Source organism: Elephas maximus, chromosome 7, assembly GCF_024166365.1.
Source record: "Elephas maximus indicus isolate mEleMax1 chromosome 7, mEleMax1 primary haplotype, whole genome shotgun sequence".
Taxonomy (NCBI): Eukaryota; Metazoa; Chordata; class Mammalia; order Proboscidea; family Elephantidae; genus Elephas; species Elephas maximus.
The window spans coordinates 89,381,576-89,398,608 of NC_064825.1; the positions used below are offsets into that span (position 1 = coordinate 89,381,576).

Sequence of the window (17,033 nt, forward strand, 5' to 3'; positions counted from 1 at the left end):
AAGTCTCCCATTCCAGGGCTTCAGAGCATAATTTTTCTCCTGGTTACTGTTCTGGAGTACCCAAATTGTAAAAGTTCTGTCTGTTCCAGTTTTGCTTCATCGGCCACGACTGAACCGGTTCAAACCAGTTTAAAGCCCTGCCCTGGAATCGCCTCTGGGTTCTCGACCCTAAATGTACTCCTCTCCCCAGCTCTGAAGTCTGGGCAACTTTCTCCCAGGAGCACTGAGGCTGAGGTCATTGTTAATGAGTGTTTATTGTTAATAAAACCATGGTACATTTTACAATAAGTGGCAACAGTAATGTACAGTTACAGTATCATACAATATTACAGCAATAAAATAATGCCTGTTCCTTTGTACACCCAGCTCAAGCAGCTAGTTGAAAATATTTTCCAGGACTTCAAGCCTCCAGGGGCTTTTCAAGGTGATGGAAGTGACACCTCCTGAAATGCCCAGGGCTTTAAGTGAATAAATAATTTCTAAGGTGTGGCCAGACAGCAGCAGAAGGCTACACCAGGACAAGCTGTCCGTAACTCTCCCCGGTGTCTGGCCCATAAATAGGACAAGTGTCCACCCAGGCTGGACAATGCATCTCCATCCTGGAAGGGCCCAGAGCCTACAGAAAGGGAGGGGCAACGAAGGGGGACAAGCAGAAGGCCCTTTCCTCCCAGCCCTTCTCTTACGCCAACTCCCTGTTCTTAGACCCCCCAAGACCCATAGCTCCCAGCGAGAAGTGTTTACCCCACTTAGCTCTGTTTCGCTTGAGAGACTCAACCAGGGAAGATGTTTAGGGCTCAGTCTAGGCCTGAGGTTTCAGAACCCACCTCTTTATTTTGGCCACTAAAAACAGCAGCGACAACAAAAGCTGAGGCTGAGTCCCCTGTGCCGCGCCTTCTGTTGCCCACTCCTTGGTTCAGGCAGAAAGCTGTGGAGCTACCGCTGGGCAAGGTGAGGGTCCCTGTGGGATGGTCACCACAGGCCCAGACCCCAGAGAAAGTGGGGTACTCAAAGTAACCCTCGGCGTGGGGACCCCCGGACCCTTAGAGGTTCATCTCCAGCCTTCGGAGGCAGCCCTTAGAAATGAGACCAAGGATTTGGGCAGCCTTTCCTATATGACGTTTAGAAAAATATCAGCTTTTGAATTAAATGGCCTGGAGCCTACACAGAACGTACGTTCTTAAGGATGCCCATACCCCCAAGAGCCAGTTGGGACCAGTCTGAGCTTGTGGGGGGCCTGGTGTGGGTAGAGCTTGCAGAGCAGGCTCAGAAGCAATTTAGAGCAGAGTCAGATCAGGATTGCTGCCTGCCTCCCGGAGGGGAGGAGGGCACCCAGGGTGAGAGCATGGCAGCCCTCCAGGGGCACCCAGGGTGAGACAGCACGGCAGCCCTCCAGGTGCACCCAGGGTCAGACAGCGTGGCAGCCCTCCAGGTGCACACGGGAGGTGGGAGGAGAGGGGGGAGGGAGGGAACGACCACCTTTGGCCATATCCCCTCTGTACCCATCCCTGGGGGAGCAAACAATTAGCTCTGGGGCAGAGGGGTTGAGGGTGGGCTGCCTGGTGACGGGCGGGTTCAGGGCACATCTGCCTACTCAAGGTCAAACCAACCATCAGAGGAGCGAGTATCTGGGGAAGGAGGGTGAGCTGAGCCCTGTAAGTCTGGCTCCCAGAAGGCCTCACAACCATCCTGGGTATGTCCACTGGCCCTATCTGTACTGCTCCTGCCTGGTACCCTTTCCCAACTCCTGGCCGCCCAGAGACAGAGCCACAGCCGGGGGCCGAGGGGTGTGCGCCTGCCGCACCCTCACACGCGGGAGGTGATGTAGACAGAGTGCACGCGCTCGGCCAGGGTGTTCTGCAGGTCGTGCAGTGGGTCCAGGCCCTGTACTTTGCTGCTGCGCCCATAGATGAGCTGCCGGAAGGAGTCCTGCTCCAGCAGGGCCTTCATGTGCTTGAGGAAGAAGCCCTCGCAGAAGAGGGCCAGTTCTGGGGCGTTGTGGATCTGCGGGGCAGGGAGAGGTGCCGTGAGGCCAGCGGCCTTAGCGCAGACCCACCTGAAACTGCCCGGCCCACCCTCTCCCCCAGATATTACCCATGGGCCAAGGCCTGGCTTAAGCCTCACCCTGCAGGAGGCGTTCCCTCGTCTTTGCATCTTGAGCCAACTTCCCCTTATCTGAATCCCTCTACCAAGATTGCCTTGCAGTTAAATGGAATCCGGGGTCAAATCCCAGCTGTGCCACCAGAAACGTTACTGAAGTCTTGTCCTTGGCCCACACCATTTTGCTTACATCATACTGGTGAGGGCTTTATCGAGTTACTGTCCTCCTCCCTGGATTGGGAGCTCCGTCACTAAGGGGCTGACCACTGCTGGGTGGCCAGGGTCCACACAAGGCCCAGCACCCATGTGCTCTTGTGGCAGTCACTTTTAACTCGACTAACACTGAGTGCCCCTCTGTGCCAGGTTCTGAGGTCAAGGTCTCCGCAGTGCTCGCCTGGAGCTGATGTTCCAGGACAGGGAGGCAGACGGAACCCAAGGAGCCACATAACCAAGGTGACAGCAGCCTGGGATCAACGCTGGGAAGGAAAAAGTGTGGGATGTGGTAGAGTGACAGGGTGACATCCAGTGGGCAGGGGGCCCGGTGAAACTGCACTGAGACTGGGCCAACACAAGGAGCTAGTCTTGTGAAGAGGTCAGGACAGAGCTTTGCAGGAAGAGGGAGTGGTTTTCATCAGAGTCCTGGGGTGGAAACCAGCTGGGCGTGCAGAGCACCTAGGACACAGGCCGGCGTGGTGAGGGAAGGGAAAGGTAGGCAGGGAAGAGGGGGTGCAGCAGGACCCCGGGCCTGGAAGCATGACAAGGGGCTGGGTTTTCCTTAGTTTGCATGCAGAGACAACCTTTGGAGGGTTTATGGAGGGGAGGGACATGGTCTTTTGCACTTTTAAAAGAACATTCTGGATTGCAGGGCCAAAGCTGGGAAGTGGGAGGCCAGGCTAACACAGTCATCTAAGGGATGAGGGCAGCCTGGAGAAGGATGGGGTGGTGGAGATGGCAGGCAGGGGACGGACTGATGAAACACTGCATGGGTGGAGGGCCTAGATGTGGAAGATTAAAAATAAAGTCAAATACGACGCCTAAGTTTTGAGTTTGAGCAACTGGGCAGATGACAAAGCCAGTGCGTGAGATGGAGAAGACTGGGCAGGGCAGCGTGGGGAGAAAATCAAGCGTTTGTGGTTGTGGAAGTGATTTGACTCAGGGAGGCTCGAGTGGCCACCCAAGGTCCCAAGGCTGAGGTGGCAGAGCTGAAATATGACCCGGGATCTACCCAGTTCGAGAGCTCTATTCTCGAACTGCTACGGGAGCTCCTAGCCTCTGGAAGCTCCCAGCCCTGCCTCAGCGCCTCACACTTCTCTTTAAAGCCAGTCAGCCTTCAGTTTCCCAGCTCCCCAGAGCACCCCCGAGGGGGCCCAGGCCCAGTGGGAAATGCCCGTGGCCTCACCTTGGCGTACTTGTAGGTGCTCACGGCGCTCTCCACACTGATGGTCTGGGAGCAGAGAATCTCACAGTGCCGCTGCAGCGCATCGAGCTGGAACAGGTTGGCTGCGGACAGCAGCTGCGGGAGGGAGGCAAAGGACCTTGGGTGCTGGGCATCGTGGAAGAGAACACCTCAGGGGGCCTCTGGCCCTGCTTCCTCCCAGCCACCAGGAGCCAGCCCACTTGGTGGTCAAACCCAGGAGGGTGAAACACTGGCTCATTTCCTTTTGCTCTAGGTATGTGGGGCATTTGAGTGGACACAGGATAGTGACAGATGCTGGCTGGGATTTCCTGCCATCAGTCAACTCTAAGATGTAAGCTTCATCTATATGGCCAGGTGAGAGAGTCACCTGGATGGATGTGGGTCCATGCTTTATACGGGGGAGAGGGGAGCCCAGCCACCTTCTGATCCTCTTGGGCCTGGCCATCCCCATTGGGGCATCTCTCTCTGAAACCCTGGACACGGTCCAGGAGGCTGCAGCTCACTGGTGCACATCATGCCCCTGTCTCTCAGCACTGCCCTTCCTGCCAGACACAGAGAAAGGCCCTGATTGGGAGCCAGGAGCCCCTGCAGAGGCCACGCTTCTGCCGGCCCTTGTCCCTCCAAACACTGCATTTCTGAGGGGGCCAGGCCTGGGAGGTGTCTAGGGCTGGAGAGGCGTGGGTGCAGAGTGAAGGGGGATGTGGGCATCTGAGGGGGGTGTTTTCTGCTCCTCTCCCTTTGCAGTGCCGAGCGAGCCCTGAGCCAGACCTCACCTCCAGGACGTCAGCCGTGGGGATGTCCATGGACTCCGTGCCCCCGTAGTACAGGTACTGCATCATCATCTGCAGCAGGGAGAGGCCCGTGAGTGCCAGGTAGACCCCAGCACAGAGCCCTCACCTTGTCCTCCCACCCCTCAGCATGCTGACATCTACAGGCCCCCCACCTCGACACTGGCCAGCACCCTCACTCTCCCCTGCTCAGGCTGAGACTTTCCTCTGAACACCACCTCTGGAAGTCAGCTCCAGGATCGCCTTTCCCAACTCCCTGCGTCTACAGCACATGTCGAACTTCCTCCCAGAGGGCTTTCATTTTTATCCTCCTAACAATCCCAGAGACCTCTCGGTGGTGCAGATGGTTTGTTCTTGTCTGCTAATCTAAAGGTTGGCAGTTTGAACCCACCCAGCAGTGCTGTGGAAGAAAGGCCTGGTAATGTGCTTCAGTAAAGATTACAGCCAAGAAAACCCTCTGGAGCAGTTCTAATCTGTCACACATGGGGTCACCATGAGTCAGAATCAATAACAGCGATGGGTTTGGTTTTGTTTTTAACAATCCCCATGAGCCCAGGAGAAAAGACTATTCACAGATGGGGAAACTGAGGCTGGGGAGGGAAGACCACTTGGCACAAGTCACATGAGTTCCTGACTGCTCACGCTGGTGCTCCTGTATCACACCAGGCACCACACTGCTCATGGCCCTTTTTTACCTAAATCCTCAATGTGGAGCTGGGAGGGGCAGGTCTGTGAGGATGCTTGCCTCAATGGTTCTCCCTGGAAGCCTGGCCCTGACTTCTCCTATCTGCTCCAGGCTTTGATGTGGAGGAGAGAACCACGATCCTGACACCAGGCTGGGCTCTGCTCCCTTGGAAAGCAAGCGCGTAGCCCAGGCCCCAAGCTGCCCCAGGTGGGCTCGAAACCACCTCGCTGACTGGCTCAGATGTACCTGGGGTTCTCAGGAGCTGGGGGCCCAGATTTCAAGCAAGGTGCATTGGGAGGGGGAACTAAATTGAGCATGGCTGAGGCCTAAGTTATACATGCTGCCATACGCTGGAGCCTAGGAAGGTTCCCAGTTGGGAAAAGAAAAGCAGTTCTCTCTGGCTGGCTAAAGACACAGCCCCAGCAAGGAGCTGGCAACTGTGCACAAAAACATGGCTCCAGCCGGCATAGCCCGGCTATGTTGGAGCCAGACCCCTCCTCCAGGTGGAGGAGGCACCAGAGGGCCTAGAGTAGGAGCAGGATGGGGGCAGCTGCAGCTTCCGCTGGGCTCAAGCCGCTCCCTGGGAGACAAGGGAATGGCCTCTCTGCTAACAAACGGGGTTCCTACTCTAGGGAGCCCTCGGGTGTCCTGGCCAAATCAGCTACTCCCGCACAAGAAACTGGAGGCTCTCAGGGTCCTTCTGCAGCACCTGCTGGAGCTTGTATAAAATAAAACAAACCAGTTGCTGTCGAGTCAATTCTGACTCATGGCAACCCCACGTGTGCAGGGTAGAACTGCTCCATAGGGGTTTCAAAGCTGTGACTGTTTGAAAACACATTGCCAGGCCTTTCTTCCAAGGAACCCTCTGGATGGATTTGAACCAGCTTTTTGGTTAGTAGTCCAAGTGCTTAACTGTTTGTGCCACCTAGGGACTCGGAGCTCATACAGGCCTCCTATAATTACACATTTTGTGTCTGTCTGTTCCTGCAGGTGGGAAGTGCCTCGGGTGGGGCCCACGCCTTGGCCCTTCCTACCCTGTACCAGGCCGTCAAGTGGGTGTTCTGGACAACAGCAGCAGGAGCCCCAGGGTCAGTCAGGGCAGAGGCACAGATGTGAGCCTGGAATGCTCCTCACCAGGGCTGGGAGTGGGCTGGTCAGATCTCCTAGGAGTCTGCTGAGGGATGGTCTCAGGGCAGCCCCTGGGCAGGAGGGAACCCAGGGGTCTGGGCCAGGGACACGGTGGTGGTGGCCTGCAGCTCTCCTTCTTGGCCTGGGATGTGGCCTCCCACTGTATCTTGGGAGCAGGTTTGGCAAGCCCCAGCCATCCGCAGTGCCTCCCTGAGGAGCCTTGGTGGTGCAATGGTTAAGTGCTCAGCTGCTAACTGAAAAGTTGGTGGTTGGAATCCGCCAACAGCTCCATGGGAGAAAAGACCTGGTAATCTGCTCACATAAAGATTACAGGCTTGGAAACCCTATGGGGCAGTTCTACTCTGTCCTATAGGGTCACAATGAGTCAGAATCTACTCAATAGCAAACAACAATGACCACAGAAGTCAGACCAGAATCACTGGCTTGGAGCCTCGTTTAGGCAGGTAGGCAGGCAGGGGTGAATTAACTTCGTAAGACCTGGCTGCCTCAGGTAAGATGTGGTCATCAGCCTCCCAGAGCAGGCAGCCTTTGGGGTGGCAGCTTGAGGAAAGGGAACGCCTCAGACAGGACCAGCTGGAGTGGGCATGGGGTTTTCTTTTCTGCCTTTCGTGGGACACCAGGAACTGAGGCTGCAGAGAAGGCACAATGAACTGCAGGGACAGGCCTGGGGTCTGAGCAATCCAGTGTGGTGTGGCAGGGCCCCTGGTGCCCCTCTCCCCATAATGGACCAGGTTTCACTGAAGGCAACCATGGCACTCTAGACCTGCGCTGCCCAATATGACAGCGGCTCGCCTCATGTGGCCTTTGTGAACTGTGGCTGGTATGAACTGAGCTGTGCTGTGTCACTATGCACGCTGGATTTCGGGCACTCAGTATGAAAAAAAGAACATGAAATATCTCGTTTTTATATTGATTACATGAAGAAGTGATAATATTTTGGCATCTGGGGTTAAATAAATTATTAAAATTAATTTCAGTGTTTTCCTTTTATTTTTTTAACGTGGTCACTAAAAAAAAAGAAAAATCAAACCCATTGCTGTCGAATTGATTTTGACTCATAGCGAACCTGTAGGACAGAACAGAACTGTCCCATAGGGTTTCCAAGGAATGGCTGGTAGATTCACACTGCCGACCTTTTGGTTAACATATGTAGCTCTTAACCACTGAACCACCAGGGTTTCCATGTGGCCACTAGAAAATTTAAAGTGACATGTGTGCCTTGCATCGTCTTTCTTTGGGACAGTGCTGCTCTAGATCTCTGGGTGTTTCCTCAGAAAACAAGGACAATAATGACCCCCTCCCTTCCTTCGAGACATTGAACCTCCTTGTGGTAACCAATTTGGACTTTTAGTCCTGGTTCCTGAGCGCAGGGCCACACCTGAAGCCAGTGAGTGGGATCAGCTCAGGGCCTGATGCCGACTAAGGCTCAAGAGGCCTGTGGTGAGGCTAATACAGCCCTTGGAAGACAGAGGCTCACCGGAGCTTCGGGCGGAGAGCTCTCTGGAGGGTAAGCACGTCCCCTGGGGACATGGAAGCTCTAAGCTGAAGCCCCTCCTGCACCTTGTCCTTCCCGTTTGTATCTTTTTTCCTTCTAGATTAAAGATAGCCCTTTCCCTGCAGCAGTTTGTGGTTCTGACAGATTATTGGACCTAAGAAACAGAAGGGACTGGTGCTCATTGACCTGTCCCTGGGAAAACTGGGATGAGAGAGAGAAGAGCCCCATGTCCACTGACCCAGCGGGACCTGAACTGACCAGGGCAGGAAGCTGACATCATCCTGGGCTGGTTTGATACTACACTCCCTCTCAGTGCTGTATGGGCCAACTAGGTGCTTGGAGGCTGCTCTGAAGCCTTCCTGCCCTCTTAGGAAGCCCTAGCCCTGGAGGGTGGCCCCAGGCTAACCCCTCCAAGGGGAGCTGATATAGGGAGGTTCCATGTGAAGTGATGCTCCCAGATAATAGCAGAGTTCTGTACCCAGAGGACACAGGACAAGGCCGGTGTCCTGGGCCAGGTCTGCACAGTCGGCCTGACCCAGTGGGTGGGGAGGCTCTAACATGCTATGGATGTCATCGAGGGGCTGTAACCCTGTTTTGGGCTGGGATATCCACCCCCTGGCCCAGCTAACGAGCTGCCCTCGATGGGCAGCTGGGCCCCTCCTCTGTCCTGCATCAGTGGTCAGCCCACATCCACACAGGTGCACTCTCTCCCCACTCTGTGCCAACCTACCTCTGCTGGCCCTCTTGGACCTGCCTCCCACATCTGAGTCTGACCCCACTTCATGTACCATCTCATCTGGACTTTGCCCTTCTTAGCCAAACAAGATTCGCCAGCTTTCCTGTTCCCTCGGGAATTCTGATCAAGGGGTGGGGGAAGAAGGAAGGGTAGCACCACCAGCCTCCCTGTTGTCTGCACCAGAACCTGGGTCACCCCCAACCCACCCCGTCAGTCACCAAGTCCCATCCACTCTACCTGGCTGGCATCCTCCCATCCCACTGCCACAACCCTAGTCCATCTCACCATCGTCACTCTGCTGCATTCCCCAGCTGTCTCCTAACTGGCCTCCTGGCTCCAGTCATGCCCCCTTCCAATCCCCTCCTCACTCTCCAGATTGAGGTTCCTAAATAAGTGCAAACTCAACTATTCCATACATTTTGGATTTGAATCCTGGATCAGTTCCTAGCTGTCTGACTTTGGGCAAGTTACTCAACTTCTCTGTGTCTCCGTTTCCTTGTCTACATATGTTGTTGTTGTGTGCCACCGGGTCAATACTCATAGTGACCATACAGGACAGGGTAGAACTGCCCCACAGGGTTTCCTAGGTTGTAATATTTACGGGAGGGAGCAGATCACTAGGTCTTTTCTCCTACAGAGCTGTTAGTGGGGTTGAACAAAGCTCAGAGACTGGAAGATGTGACCCTGGTCTCCTACAGCCAGGACGGGCTCATAAACTGCCTTTCTTGCTTAGCCAGCACTGCTGGGGTTTGGTGCCTGGGAGGAGCAGCTGCCAGCAGCGGCAGGTATCAGGCACTCAGTATGAAAAAAAGAACATGAAATATCTCGTTTTTATATTGATTACATGAAGAAGTGATAATATTTTGGCATCTGGGGTTAAATAAAATATATTATTAAAATCGATTTCAGTGTTTTCCTTTTATTTTTTTTAATGTGGTCACTAAAAAAAAAAAATCAAACCCATTGCTGTCAAATTGATTTTGACTCATAGCGACCCTGTAGTACAGAACAGAACTGCCCCATAGGGTTTCCAAGGAGTGGCTGGTGGATTCAAACTGCCGACCTTTTGGTTAACAGCTGTAGCTCTTAGCCACTGCACCACCAGGGTTTCTATGTGGCCACTAGAAAATTTAAAGTGACATGTGTGCCTTGCATCGTCTTTCTTTGGGACAGCGCTGCTCTAGATCTCTGGGTGTTTCCTCAGAAAACAAGGACAATAATGACACCCTCCCTTCCTTCCTTGCACTGTGGGGATGACTTGCCTGGGGGTCTTGATAAAATGCAGCAGATTCTGACGTGCTAGGGCCAGCATGGCAGAGGTTCTGCATTCCAGCCATCTCCCAGGTGATGCCAAGGCTGCTGGGACTCACTCTGAGCAACAATGGCCCACACACTGTAAGGTGTGTTCCTTACACGCCTGTCTGAACCACTGTGTCCAATGGCTAGAGCTCAGGAACAATGAGACACATCTGAAGCTACCATCCCCATCAGGGAGGCTGACTTTGCACAGGGAAAACCCTGGACGCTCTAACTTGATCACAATTCAGCAAAAACACAGAGCACTGGGGAGACTATGACCAACTCAAAGCTGTCTCTCCACTGCTCCCAGACCCAGACAGACACAGGCAAGTATGGGGCTTCCAGTGGGGGCCCCCTTCAGAAGGCTGCTACACAGCCAAGAGTCACACACCTGGAAAATGTGGTATTTCATGTCGCCAATCTCAATGGTCTTGCTGCTGTCACCATCTTGCTCCGATTTATTGGTCATCAGGGTCTTAAACCTGGAGCAGAGGAGATGGGAAAAAGCGGGTGCTGAGTGTGACTTCTGTTCCATCGCTGTGGCTGTAAAGCCTATCTGTCCGCCAGCTGTGACCAGGAGATGGCTCATTTTAAAAATTACTGCCACGCTCCCAAAATAATTCTCGGAGAGTGACATTTTATATCGTCCTGGGCTGACAGCTGGGCCAAGCCTCCTCTGTTCCTGGCTGCCCTCCACATGAGTGACCATGATGCCTGTGGCCAGCAAACTGACTCCTACTTCCAGAATATTTATGTTGTCTAACAGTCAAAGCAATAACTAGACCAGAATGAACAAAACCTCAGTTCTTGTCTTTGAGAATGCGGGTCCCATTCCTACGTCTCCCCTTTGTCAAGTTTGCTTAATGTCCTCCTATGGGGATAATGGGAGCTCGGTTGATATGATCACAGGCCGAGGAGTAGGGGCTGTAGGGGTGGCTCTCAGCCCCAGCCTGTCACTCTTTTCCAGCAAGTCTGTTACCTGGTATCCAAATTTGTCCATCGCCCTTAACAGAAACTCAGTGGCCCTATGCAATGACTCTCCCTCACCCTCCTGGTAACCGCTAATTGGCTGTGGTCTCTATACATTTGCCTATTCTAGATACTTCATATAAGTGGGATCATATATTTTTCCTCTTGTGATTGACTTTTTTCACTCAGCATGGTGTTTTCCAGGTTCATCCATGTTGTAGCATGTATCAGGCCTTCATTTCTCCTTATGGCTGAGTAATAGTCCGCTGCATGGCTATACCACATTTGTTTATCCATGCATCTGTTAACAGACACTTGGTTCGTTTCCACCTTTTTGCTATTGTGATCAATGCTGCAACGAACACTAGTGTACACGTGTCTGAGTCCCTGCTTTCCCTTCTTTGGTGTGTATACCTAGGAGTGGAATTGGTGGGTCATATGGTAATTCTATGTTTAACTTTCTGAGGAAGCGCCAAGCTGTTTTCCATGGCGCTGCACCATTTTACAATCTCACCAGCGACCGATGAGGGCTCCAATCTCCCGAGGTTAGGGTTTTGTTATCCAAGGCTGCCTACCTGTTAGACGCCGTCACCAGCAGGACTTTATGTGCATAAAACAGCTTTCCTTCCACTAGGAAGGTCACATCTGACATCTCCTTGTTGTTCAGAAAGTGAGGATCTGTACAAAAAGGGAAGAAAAGGATGTGAAGCAGCGAGGGTTCAGCCACGAATCCTTTATAAGCTGGCTGAGAGGGGTGTGTGTGGTCGTGGGGTGTGGGGTTCTGACTCATAGCAATCCCGTAAGACAGGAAAACTCCCCACAGGGTTTCTGGTAATCTTTACGGGAGCAGATCACTGGGTCTCTTCTCCACAGAGCTGCTAGTGGGTTCCAACTGCCAACTTTTCAGTTAGCAATTGAGTGCCTAACCATTGCGCCACCAGAGGGTGTGTGGTACCATGGGGAAAAAGAGGGAAACTGAGGCAAGGGCCTTGCATTTGGAAATGGGAAAGGAGAACAAAAATGGGAGAGAGAGTAAAAGGAAGCGAGAGGAGGGAGCAAAACCAGGAGAGTCTATGTCGGGAGGGGGCTGAGGAGAGGAGGGGTGGACTTGATGGTGCCCTCACCTAGTCTGGCGGGAAGGGTCTTCCGGATCTCAGGGATGCTGGGGATGGGGCTGCCGCCATAGCAGTGCGTGAAGATGGTGGCCAGCTGCTGGATGACAGAGTCGTTCTGTGGGAGGACAGGTAGAGAAGGCCGTTAGCTCGTTCCCCATGGCTGCTGGTCACAGATGCAGCTATGTCATCTCACAAGTCAGGCCAGGACTACAGCAGCCACTGTCCTCTGCTCCTCCAGGATCTGGCTTGGCATGAAATGCCAGCTCCTTCTTAACAGAGTCCCCAAAATGGCTTTTTGGGCTGGGCTCCAGCCCCACAAACCCAGGGTCTCTGCCCTCTGAAGCCGGGCAGTCAAGTCTGATACTGAGAGTCTGTCTGTATATGGGTGATGTCCATGGATCTGTGTGTGTTTGTGTGCAGGTCCACATGTCTATCTACCTGTGTCATCTATGTGTCCATCTAGGCCTGAGTCGGGGCTGTGGCTCTGGGGCCGGCCGGGAGCTGCTGGGCGGCACTCACCTTGCTGGTCTTGAGGATGTCGAACATGAGCTGCAGGCCCTCGGTCACCAGCTCCTCGTTGTATTCCTCCTCCTTGATAGAGCTGAAGTCTCTCAGCAGGCTCTGCACCACTGAGTACCTCGACTGGGAGAAGGAGGTCCTCAGGGACTCGATCCAGACGTGCAGCTTCCAGGGGACACCTGGGCCGGGATGGACGGGTAGTTAGTCACCCTGTGGAGCGCTCCCTGCACCCACTCACCCCCAAGCCGCCTTCCTGCACGCCGGGCGGCCCTCTCAGTGTGGCATGTGGTGAGAACTGCAATTCACTCACAGGCCTCCATTCTAATCAGACGATGGGGACAGATAGCTTCAGCCCAAGCTCAGGGAACCCCAGCTCTGAACACATACAGCTCAGCCTGGGGGCTTTCAAGGGGTCAGTGTTCACAACAGCCCCACTGCCTGCTGGGCCCTGAAATTATTCACTGGGGACAACCCATTAATTCTGAAGGGATGGCCAGGTGGACACAGACATCCAGAAAATATGCAGGACACAAGACCCGTACCCTGGTCTGGAAGCCTGGAACAAGCCCCATCCCATCCTGGGAGGGCTTTTCCAGCACCTGGCTTACTGGCAGGCTAGTCTACACCAGAGGATATAATTACTGCTTACTGCTTCCCCAAGTGTGTCAGTGGGGACTTCGGATAATTTAAACTGCTTTTCAAAGTCCATGACTAAAAACTAGTAGTACTCTTGGCAGTTACATCTTAGCCCCCAGACTTACTGTGAATTAAAGAACCAATGAATGGCATTCATCAGAGGAATAGAGCAGAGGTGGTTATTAGCATCCTCAGCTCACTGGCTGTAGGTGGTAGTAATGTCCTCATTTCACAGCAGAGAACACTGAGGCTGACTGACCTCCTGCTCTCTGGGCCCAGCCCTAGGGGTTTGTGTGTTGCCGCCCCATGATAGTAAAAATGTGGCTATCATACATTGAGGACCCACAGTGAGCCAGGCCTGTGCTCTGCGCTTTACGTGACGCCGTCACATTCTTCCTCAGTATCATCGCCACCAAACCCATCTGTGAGATGAGGGAATTAAGACTCGGAGCAATTATGTGACTTACAGCTGGAATCTGACCCAAGTCTGTCTGTCTGTCTGGCTAGACTCCCAGGAGGACAAGAAAAGCACACAGGCTTCCAGATCCAAGGAGAGAGAGGCTGGTTAAACAACAGGAGAGCGTCTGGTTGACCAGAAAAGATGGGATGACTCATGGTGCTACGAATCCCTGGGCTGTGACACTGACCAGAGAGGTGGACAGACTGAGGGCTGGGGGATGATCTCACTGCTGAGACTGCCTAAGGCTCAGGGCATCTCCTGCAAGTGAACCCAGCCAGGGCATCAGCCTTGGGGCCTGGATGCGCTGAGACACTGCCCTGTGCTCAGCCGCCCTTTGGCCTGTGTGGCCCTGGGGCCCTGGCCCTCTTTGGACCTGCTGGAGAGTAGCAGTGTGTGGGGGGAGTTGGGTTGTGAGGCCTCACCTAGCGCCCTCAGCTCCATGGTGATGTCCACGTAGCCATGCTCAGCGCTGTAGTACATGGCCTCCTGCAGGGCCTTTGTGCGGGTCCGGCTCAGCTGCACGGGCCCCTCACTGCTGCTGCCCTGGCTGGACCCATCGCTCTCCTCCACACCCTCGGCCAGGATCTCCTCCAGGGATAGCACGTCCGCTTTGGCCTGCTGCGGCTGCGTCAAGAGCTTCCTCAGGACGTTCCTGCAGGCCAGGGTACACAAAGGATGAGGCCAGAGGTCCCCACAACAGGTGGGGCCCACTGAGCTGCCGTGGAGTGCCCCCACAGCAGGGTATCACTCCAAGGGCTGGTGGTCTTCCTACCCAAGCAGACCAGGTCCAGGCCTCCTAGAAGCCCCATCCCAGACCCCTGATGCAGGAGACCTTTCCCTTCAGCATCCTGGTCTTGCTGAGAAATCCTAGGCTTTGGGGCCAAGCAGGCTGTGCCGTCCTACCTGTATAACCTTGGATGGGTGTTTGACCTCTCTGAACCCTGACTGCTGCCTCATCGCAGCTACAAAGCTTCAGCATCACCTCCCTGGTGAATGTGAGGCTAATGCAAAGACATTAACTGCTGAGCTGCACCCATAGCAGCTCCTCCTAACGCAGCCCTTTTACGCATATCAAGTGTCTGAGAGTCCTTGGGTGGTGTGATGGTTAAGCGCTCAACTACTAGCTGAGAGGTGGGCAGTTCAAACCCACCCGGAGGTGCCTCAGAAGACAGCCCTGGTGATCTGCTTCTGAAAACCCTACAGAGCAGTTCTGTACATATGGGGTCACCATGAGTTGGAACTGACTTGACAGCAACTATCAACAATAATGACCAAGTGTCTGAATCAGGATTTGCTTAGTAAATGCTAATTTGTTCCTCTTCCATTAGTGAGGATGAGGACTACATAGAACTTCACACTTGACGGAACATGTCCCCACACTGTTCCATTAGCCCTGGGAGAGACCCCCTCAACATTGCATTCACAGGTGATGGGTACATCTCCCAAGGTCCCACTGGCCAGACTGCAGACCGAAACCCAGGACTCTGGCTCCAAACCCCAGGCTGACTCTGTCATATCCTGAGGCCTGGGGCTCTGAGATGGGTGTGGTCACAGGCAGGCCCAAGGTCACCCTGGGTGCTGAGCCACCTCCGTAGCAGCCCTGCCCCCTGCTCCATCTTCCCACCCCGCCACTGCCTGTGAGGGAGGCCTGGCTATGCTGTGCAGCCAAGCTCGTGGCCATTGTCACCACAAGAGGCTGGCTGTTGCCGGCTCCTCCCCATCTGTTGATGTGCTCGTTCGGTGTGTTTACAGAGCACTTAGTTTGTACCAGATACCAGGCTGTGATGGGAACTGGACACAGTCCTTGCCCCAAGTGTCTCAGCTCCAGGGACAGTAAGGGAGGGAGGTGGATGGACAGACAATTCCAAGCAGGGCGATGAAGCCCCATGGGGATAAACCCAGGGTACTGATGGAGTAAGGAGGCCTGGAGGCCGTGGCATGTAAGATGGCCCTGAAGGCTGCGGCTCTCTTTGGCAGGTAGACATGGGGGCAGGGCCGCTGGGTGGCAGAAGGTGCAAAGAAGGAGCTTCTGGGGAGGAGCCATGGGAGCCACAAAAGGCACACTGCTAGGTGTGCAGGGACTGCCTGAGGGCTCCCGCCCACTCTTCTCCAGCCCTTCTTCTGCCTCCTAGTAACCCCTTCCCTCACTTCCCTCTGCCCCCAGCGCTGTTCAATGGCTCTGGCTTCACCCTCTGCTGCATGTCACACCCACTGGGCAGGCCTGATCCCCTCAGAGCGAGGCCCACCATCTGCTCTGGGAGTGGGTCCTGGTTTCCAGCAGAGCTGCCGGGAGCCTCTTGACGGCAGGGCCATATGCTGTGTGGAAGTACCAGGAGTGTTCTGAGGCCATTGGAGGACCACCGCCAAGCATGGGGAGAAGTGTGGTCCTGAGACAGGCCCTGGGCAGCTGTAGAGCAGAGAGTCTCACAAGAAAAACAGGAGGTCCTGCCCTGGGCATCAGAGACCCAGGCAACAGTCCTAGGTTGGCCTGGAACAAGTGTGGGGCCTCGCTAAGCCCCATTGTCCAGATCTATAAAATGGAAGGATGGCCAGATCAGGGAAGACATCAATTTCATCTTGCAGGCAGCACCAGTGTGCTTTTAAGGACTCTGACATCGCAACACAGTTAATGGGAAAGAGTGCAGAGACTGATGCATGACATTTGCCAAGGGTGTGGGATGGGGCAATGGTGGCGTTTGCTGTCTCTGGATTAGATCCCCGAGATGATTTTTCTAGAGCTATGTTCTGGATTTTGCTCTGCCAGAGTCTCGAGGACGTGCCACTATGTTGGAACGACGCAGACACAGCTAGGGGCAGCCCAAGCCAGATACAGAGGGAACGCCAAGTTAGAGCAGGGCCTGGGAGGACAAGCTCTGGCCCTGGCTTCTCTGCAGGTCTCTGAGGAACCAGCCTATTTTTAGAAACCACCTCTGCATTCAGCTGGAACAGGAGTGTGGGAAACAAGAGGCTTTTCCACTGTGGCCTTTCCCTCTGCCCCTCCTCAGGGCACCTACTCGTAACAACTAGCCACTGAGGAACCCAAAGAGAACCCATGTCCCTCAACCGCACTTGTGTCTCTGGGGAAACCAAAGCCTGGTCAGTGTGGCTCCAGGCTTGGAGCACAGTGAGGAGGAATCAGGCCTGTTCTGCTCACGGCCAGCAGCTGGGCTAGCTCTGCATGGATCCCAGTGGAGACCAGGGGAACCTGGTTGTTCTCCTTCAAGCCTGGAGAACCTCTCTGTGTGTCTCCACTTTGGCTCCTCCCAAGCCCTGCCCCAACAGGTGAGAAATAGCCTCAGACCTGTCCCTGGTCTTCTCACTTTGCTGCTTAGAGGCTGTTTCCCCCATGGCCACCTGGGTCTGCTTCAGCAGCCTGGAGGAATGGGGCACGGGGTCTTTCATGGACCAGGACTTGGTTCCCTAATTCTCTGCCGTGCTGCCTCTCCTCTACTCCCTCATCACCCTGAAGGGAAGGGGCAGAAAAATTCCAGACAGGAATATGGAGAATTCCCAAGATTGCTATCAAGGGAACCACAGGCCTGAGAACTGAGGACTCGGCCACTTCTGTCAGGGAGGGAAGAGAAATGGGCCTGGTTTGAGAGTAACTGTAGCGAGCCACCCTGTGCCCCCAGGCACAGTTGCTGTCCATCTCTGCACCCTTGCACAGC

At 54.3% G+C, this 17,033-nt stretch overlaps 1 protein-coding gene across 1 annotated transcript in view; it reads right to left on the bottom strand.

Annotated features, from left to right (window-relative positions):
• Window positions 1-1,706: 1,706 nt before the first annotated feature.
• ABTB2 (ankyrin repeat and BTB domain containing 2) overlaps window positions 1,707-17,033 on the bottom strand; it is a 198,657-nt gene continuing 183,330 nt past the window's right edge. The window contains exons 10-17 of the mRNA XM_049889385.1: window positions 13,788-14,017; window positions 12,270-12,448; window positions 11,760-11,865; window positions 11,211-11,313; window positions 10,058-10,148; window positions 4,288-4,356; window positions 3,497-3,610; window positions 1,707-2,001 (exon numbers count right to left, since the gene is read on the bottom strand). Of these exons, the coding sequence (XP_049745342.1) occupies window positions 1,804-2,001; window positions 3,497-3,610; window positions 4,288-4,356; window positions 10,058-10,148; window positions 11,211-11,313; window positions 11,760-11,865; window positions 12,270-12,448; window positions 13,788-14,017 (1,090 nt within the window). The 3' untranslated portion in view covers window positions 1,707-1,803. The remainder of the gene's footprint in view (window positions 2,002-3,496; window positions 3,611-4,287; window positions 4,357-10,057; window positions 10,149-11,210; window positions 11,314-11,759; window positions 11,866-12,269; window positions 12,449-13,787; window positions 14,018-17,033) is intronic.